We start from the raw sequence: 6,864 nt of genomic DNA, 5'->3' as shown, positions 1-6,864 counted from the left end.
CTGAAAGCATCAATTCTTAGGTGCTCAGCCTTCTTTATGGTCCAACTCTCATATCCGTACATGACTACTGGAAAAACCATAGTTTGACTATGTGGACCTTTGTCAGCAAAGTGACGTCTTTGCTTTTTAATACGCTATCTAGGTTTGTCATAGCTTCTCTTCCAAGGAGCAAGCATCTTTTAATTTCGTGGCTGCATTACCATCTGCAGCTCAAGAAAATAAAATCTGTTACTGCTTCCACTTTTTCTCCTCCTATTTGCCATGAAGTGACCTTTTATGTACCCTAGTTTCAATAGGCAGAGTATTACTTGTGGTTTAGGGGGAATGTGCAAAGTTTTCATTCTTGCTCAGAATTCTCACTGCTCTTCTTCCCTGCCCCAAGTTCTTCTATCCTCAATTTATTTTCCCCAAACCTGCTATGTTTTCCCGGTGGAAATCTACTCTTATTTGGTTTAAATAAAAAGGTCATTGGCACTTCCAAAAATGCTCAAAGACTACATGATTATGTGTATACAGATTTCTGTATTATTATTTGAAGGCCAATAGCTGTCTTTTATGAATTACCTATTGTATTCTAAATGCCTTCTAACTAGTGCATCAGGGAGTAGCTTCTTGAATCCTCCCCACAATTCTTTCTCATAGGTATCAGTTCCCCTCTACAGAAAAGTAATTTCTCCAGGATCACACAGCTCAAGGCATATTATCATTTCAGTTGCTCAGTTGTGTCCAACTCTTTGTGACTCTATGGACTGTAGCATGCCAGTCCTCCCTGTCCATCACCACCTCCCAGAGTTCACCCAAACTCACGTCCACTGAGTCGATAATGCCATCCAACCATCTCATCCTCTGTCATCCCTTCCGCTCCCGCCTTCAATCTTTCCCAGCATCAGGGTCTTTTCAGATGAGTCAGCTCTTCGCATCAGATGGCCAAAGTATTGGAGTTTCAGCTTCAACATCAGTCCTTCCAGTGAACACCCAGGGCTGATCTCCTTTAGGATGGGCTGGTTGGATATCCTTGCAATCCAAGGGACTCTCAAGAAGCTTCTTCAACACCACAATTCAAAAGCATCAATTCTTCGGCTCTCAGCCTTCTTTCTAGTCCAGTTCTCTCATCCATACATGACTACTGGAAAAACAATAGCTTTGACTAGATGGACCTTTGTTGGCAAAGTAATGTTTCTGCTTTTTAATATGCTGTATAGGTTGGTCATAACTTTTCTTCCAATATTAACATGTATTCAAAAGAAGGAAAAGGTGAAAAACCCATTAACATTCTAAAGCTAGCTTTCTGCCTCTAAAACATGTGTTCTTGATCTCTGCCTAACACCCATGAGTCTTTGGGTAAGAAAGAAAAATTATAAAAATGTTTTCACTAATGAGTAAAATATACTGTATCAGCTTAATGACACAGAAAGATAATATCAGAAAAAGAACAAGAGTTGGAGTGAGGAGCACTAGGTTTGGGCCTAGGTCCATCATTTATGAGCCCTTTAAACTTGAACAAGTAATTTTACCTGCTGAATTAGGGTTGTTTTTTTTTTGCTGTGTAACAAACTACCACAAATTTTGTGGCTTAATAGGACACCCAACTGCAAAATCTAGAACTCAAGTCAGAAGTCTGGATGAGCTCAGCTGGATTCTCTTCTCAATTAAGGATAAAATCAAAGTGTTGATGGTCTGATCTTACGTTCAGTTTCTAGAGAAGAATCTGCTTTGAAGATCATTCAGGTTGTTGGAAAAATCCAGTTGCTATAGCTCTGCGGCTCATGCTTTCTTACTGGCTGTCAGCCAGGGGTCGCTCTCCACTCCTAGGAGGCTGCCCACATTTCCAGTCTGGATTTTCCTGAGGTTTTTGTGACGACGACTAAATGAGAAGTATTGTACACATAGTGGTGATGGATATGATCATTGCTTAATGTTGCTGAGTGTAGAAGATACCCCTCAACCTCTATAAACACAGAGCATGTCTACATCACAGGAAATCCTACCAAGAGGCAGGTTCCAAAGTCTCTTATAACAGAAGTGTCAGTTGGTCTCCTCAGCAAAAACAGAAACTGGGTTTTGTGCTGGACAAATGTTTATTGGAGTGAAGTGGATGAGATGCGGTGAGGTGTCTGTCACCGGTAATGAGAAGGGTGCTAACTGGCCTTCCTGCAGTGAAGAGAAGGTGGCGAGGGTTGGGAAAGGCTAACCTCCCAGGGGGCAAAAAGCGAAGAAGTGGTTTGGATTGCAGTAGGCGAGAAATGCCTGCATCGCCAGCCCCGTAAGCGGACCCCCCTCAGTGGGCGGGTACTTGCGAACACAGGGCCGCCTCCAACCCCCGCCCCTGCCCGGACTATGGGTACCTGTGTAGGGGACGCCGGGGAGACTACCGGGGGCGCGTCTGACTCGGTCAGCCCCTCACAACCCAATCCCCCCTCTGTGAGCGGTGCAAGTGGAGTCTCCCAGTCTGCGCCCCCTGGCTCTAGCTAACCAATCTCAGTCCCACTGTTGGTTGGAGCATTTCGCCCAGAGCCTCCGAGCGTACTGGTTGCTGGCTGCGGCTGGGAGCTTGGTTGCGCAATTACTTGCCGCCGCTGCGGCCGCGGCCAAAGCCACCTGGGCAAGGAGCGAATTTGCCGCGCGGTTCCCGCCTCGGAAAGAGGTAAAAACTATCATTTGCCTTTTTGGGGGCACTCAAACGCAAGGTGTAGCGAGCGAACCAGCCTGGATTATCGCGGGGTGGAAAGCAATGGGCACGTTATCAGGGAAGCGGGTACCTGGGGACAGTTGCTGCAGGTTAGGGGTCTCTGTTAGCGTTACGAATCCTGGTCCCTGTGGGCTTCCTGGGCGCCCCCCCCCCACCCCCGCACTGCCCCCCGTGACCACACCCTGGATCGCGGTGTCTGCGGCAACCTACCCTTGCCCGCAGTGGTCGATCCTTGTCAGATATAGGCATAATTTTTAATACTGCAGGAAAGAAGACAGCAAGGGCTTATTTAGGGTGAAAATGTTTGCTAACATCGCTTGGATGTGCATGTTTTAAGGGCTGGCAAGCTGTCCGTTCTTGCAGTATTCTGTCGTGTGGCATGATAAAATAAAAATAGGTGCGTAGCCACCGCGAAAGTAACAAACAGGTATCATTGGAAGAAGAGGCTCGGGGTGCTCCTGCCCTCCTCCCCACCCGCATTGCCTTTGGTGGGTTCCCGGGGTGGGCAGAGAGACAGCTCACCGCAGAGAATGGAGGAGGGAGGAGGGAAGTGGGAGGAGGGAGGAGGGTGGGGTTAGCGAGCGAGTTGAGGCAGACACCACCCCCTGCCACCCCCCCCCCCACCTCCCCACCCCATGTCCCCAGGCAGGCGCTGCGACAAGACATCATTCTGAGTTAGACTCCCACCCCTCACACATCCTCTCTTCTCTCCTCCGTAGGCGTCCCTCACTGCTGGCCAAGTGCCTGAGAAGCAGTACACGCACCTCTCAGCTAATACCTGACCATGGGCAACTCCTGCTTCGGCCTCAAGGAACGCCTGATGAAGCGGCTGCGGCCTCTGCCGACTGTGATCGTCATCCGCACCTGCCTGCCCCAGAGAAGGAGCAGAGATTTCCGCGTGGTGGTGCTCGGCTCGGCCGGCGTGGGCAAGAGCGCGCTGGTGCAAAGGTGGGTGCGCGGCAACTTCCGTGAGGCGTACCTGCCGACCATCGAAGATACCTACCGCCAGGCGCTGGGCTGCAGCCACAAGGCGGGTGCGCTGCACATCACCGACACCACCGGTGGCCGCCGCTACCGGGGCCTGCAGCGCCTTGCCATTGCCAGGGGTCACGCCTTCATCCTGGTTTATTCTATCACCAGGAAGCAAACCCTGGAGGAGCTGAAGCCTCTCTATGAGCTGATCCGTCAACTCAAAGGTAACAACCCGCAAAAGTGCCCCGTCATCCTGGTGGGCAACAAGTGCGATGAGAGCCGTCGGGAGGTGAGTGAGAAAGAAGGTGCTGCCTATGCGTGCGAGTGGAATTGCGCCTTCTTGGAGACCTCGGCCAAGATGAATATCAACGTCCAGGAGCTGTTCCAGTTGCTGATCAATTTCGAGAAGAAGCCCGCCGCCGCCACCGCAGCCCCCGCCGGCGCGCAGCCTCCGCAGAAGAAATCCCAGATCCCCAAGACCGCCGAGAAGCTGCTGGGCAAGTGCATCGTCATGTGAACCCTGAGCCTTAGAGATCGCGCCCCTCCTCTCCTTCAGTGTGCCGAAAACACGGACCGACCCCATCGTGCTGTGTCACCTGTACATGACTGACTTGTGTGCTGTGGTTTGGGTTGTAACAATTAGATGTCAATAAATGTCCCTTGTGAGTGAATAACTTTCCTTTTCCCCAGGCGAGAGAACTCAAATTGTTAAAATAATGGACATTGGAGGAGGAGAGGAAAAAAGGAACAGGATGCATTTCAAGGATGGGACTTGGATGGACTTTAGAGATTAATGTTTGAAAAAGAGACTGGAAATGGCAAAACGAATTGAAAGATACCACTGCCCTTCTTGTAATCCTATTATTATTATTCTTAAACATTTCAAGTCCTGTAAATGTCTAATCATATCTCCCCATTGTGTATGTAATTGTTAAAAAACACGTTTTTGCAGCAAAAGCTCTGACAGATGGCTGTGAGACAGAAATACTAAACATGATAAATAAATGAATGTCCTATAGTTGAGCATTGAGGGTGGGAGCAGAGAGAATTGTTAAAGTGGATCTTGCTTACTAAATATATGCCAGTTGTTTCATAGGTCATTTAAAAATGTTTGAGTATTCTATATCCCTGTTTAAAAAAAATTATAATAGTTCCATGACTTAATAAAGCTTTTCCTGCATGCAGTCAGCTGTAATAATTTCTTTTTCGCTCAACGACAACAACAATTACCCGTTGCCAGTCACAACTGGTGAAGATTTCTAATAAGAATTTTAGGTACGGAAGCCTATGCCCTCTTGAAATTAGCTGGGTGGGGGTGGTTCATGGGTCTCTGCAATGCAGAGCTAGTTTATATCCATCACCTTTCCTGGGCTGATTCGGGAAGAACTCCAGGCATCTTTGAAGAGGTTACTGGCTCATCTTGCTGCTGTCTTGGAGGTGGGTGGTGAAAAGCAAACTCTGCCTCAAAAGTCTTTCCTCAAGAACTACTGGATAATGGATGAACCTAGAGTCTGTTATACAGAGTGAAGTTAAGTCAGAAAGAGAAAAACAAATATTGTATATTAAGGCATATACGTGAAATCTAGAAAAACGGTACAGATGAACCTATTTGCAGGGCAGGAATAGAGATGCAGACAAGACAGATCAGGTGGACCCAGGGACTGGGGAAGGGGATGGTGGGATGAATTGAAGATTGGGTTTGACATACATACACTACCATGTGTAAACTGATAGCTGGTGGGAACCTGGGATATAGTGCAAGAAGCTTAGCTTGGTGATCTATGGTGACCTAGAGTGGTAGAATGGGGAGGAGGGAGGTCTAAGAGGGAAGGGACATATGTATACATATAGCTGACTCACTTCTTTGTATAACAGAACTAGCATACCATTGTAAAGCAGTTATACCCCAATTTAAGAAAAAAAAAAGTACTGGAAATAGGAAAAAGTACTGGAAATGGAAGGTAAGGGGAGAAACAGGTGGGATTTGAAATCAGAAATTTCAAAGGAAGCTTTTTATTTTAAGATTCATTTTATATTTGAACATAATTTTCTTTGAGTGAGAGAATATGTATCTATACACATCCTTGTTTTCAAGTGTTTTTCTTTTTTCAGTTAAAGAGAAGTGGAGAGGCTCTAAGTCTAGTGATTTTTCTCCATAAAATATCTCTTATTGGATAAATATTTATTGAACAACTTAAATGTTTACAAAATGCCTTCTTATAACTTGATTTTTATGGGAGAAGCACATCATTGAGGAGGAATCATAAACATCTATCACATAGTAGAGTCAAAATTTTGAGCTTAGAAAATTCATTCAGAGGCTCCTTTTAAATAGACAATTATTTAAAATTTCTCCTATTCACTTTCAAATCAATTCTCAACCACTAGAAAATATCTAAGTGGTTCTGCCATATTGCTTTTTATGTATTCTATTTTTAAAATATTTCTTAGGTAACATCCCTAATGGAGTAATTCCATTTCTAAAAGAAAATATCTTGGCTATTTTCCAGGTGAATTCTCCTTGGAAAAATGTGTTGCACTCATTGTTTCTCTTTGTAGAGGAGCAAAGGGATTACTAAGTGACAAATACTACACTTTAGAAAGGGAAAGGAGGAGATTTAATGTTGCAAGAAATGCTTAGTAAAAATATTTTTAAATTATAGTAAATATTTATACAGTCTATCTAAATGCCATTGTTTCTATAGCACATTAGAGCAAATATTTATATAATTTTTGCACATGTCAATGTTCTACATCATACTACTTAATCCTCATGACAATCCAGTGAAGCAGATACTGTTATGCCCATTTTGCAGGTTGATAAATGTTACAAAACCAGTAAGCAGCAGAGCCAACATTTGAAGCCAGGTGTTCTGCAGCATAATTGGTGCTCTTTAACCACCACAATTACGTCCATTCTAAGATGACTAGTCCAAGGACAAGTGAGTTGACACCTCTGTTCTCTATTTAAAGGAAGCTTTCTCAGAGCCTCCCTAGAATCCTGGAGAGAGGCAAAGAAGCAAATTGACTATACAAAGCACACACGATGGTTTAGAAACAGAGAAGAGAGAATGAGGTGTTGGATAACTTTTACCTGAAGAGTTTACATGGTTGGAATCTTTTATGCCTAGAGACTTAGTAGATCTCTCCCCCAAATAATTATAAGCTTGAAATAAGCTTTACATTGTTACCTTGGAGCAGGG

At 45.1% G+C, this 6,864-nt stretch overlaps 1 protein-coding gene across 1 annotated transcript; it reads left to right on the top strand.

The window, feature by feature from the left end:
- The first annotated feature begins 1,857 nt into the window (after positions 1–1,857).
- Positions 1,858–4,845, top strand: DIRAS3 (DIRAS family GTPase 3). Its single transcript, XM_069564060.1, has 2 exons — positions 1,858–2,644; positions 3,409–4,845. The coding sequence occupies exon 2, from the start codon at positions 3,474–3,476 to the stop codon at positions 4,176–4,178; it is 705 nt and encodes a 234-aa protein (XP_069420161.1). The 5' UTR covers positions 1,858–2,644; positions 3,409–3,473; the 3' UTR covers positions 4,179–4,845.
- The last annotated feature ends 2,019 nt before the right edge of the window (positions 4,846–6,864 follow it).

This window comes from Ovis canadensis, chromosome 1 (assembly GCF_042477335.2).
Source record: "Ovis canadensis isolate MfBH-ARS-UI-01 breed Bighorn chromosome 1, ARS-UI_OviCan_v2, whole genome shotgun sequence".
NCBI lineage: Eukaryota > Metazoa > Chordata > Mammalia > Artiodactyla > Bovidae > Ovis > Ovis canadensis.
This window is presented reverse-complemented; position numbering and strand designations above follow the sequence as displayed.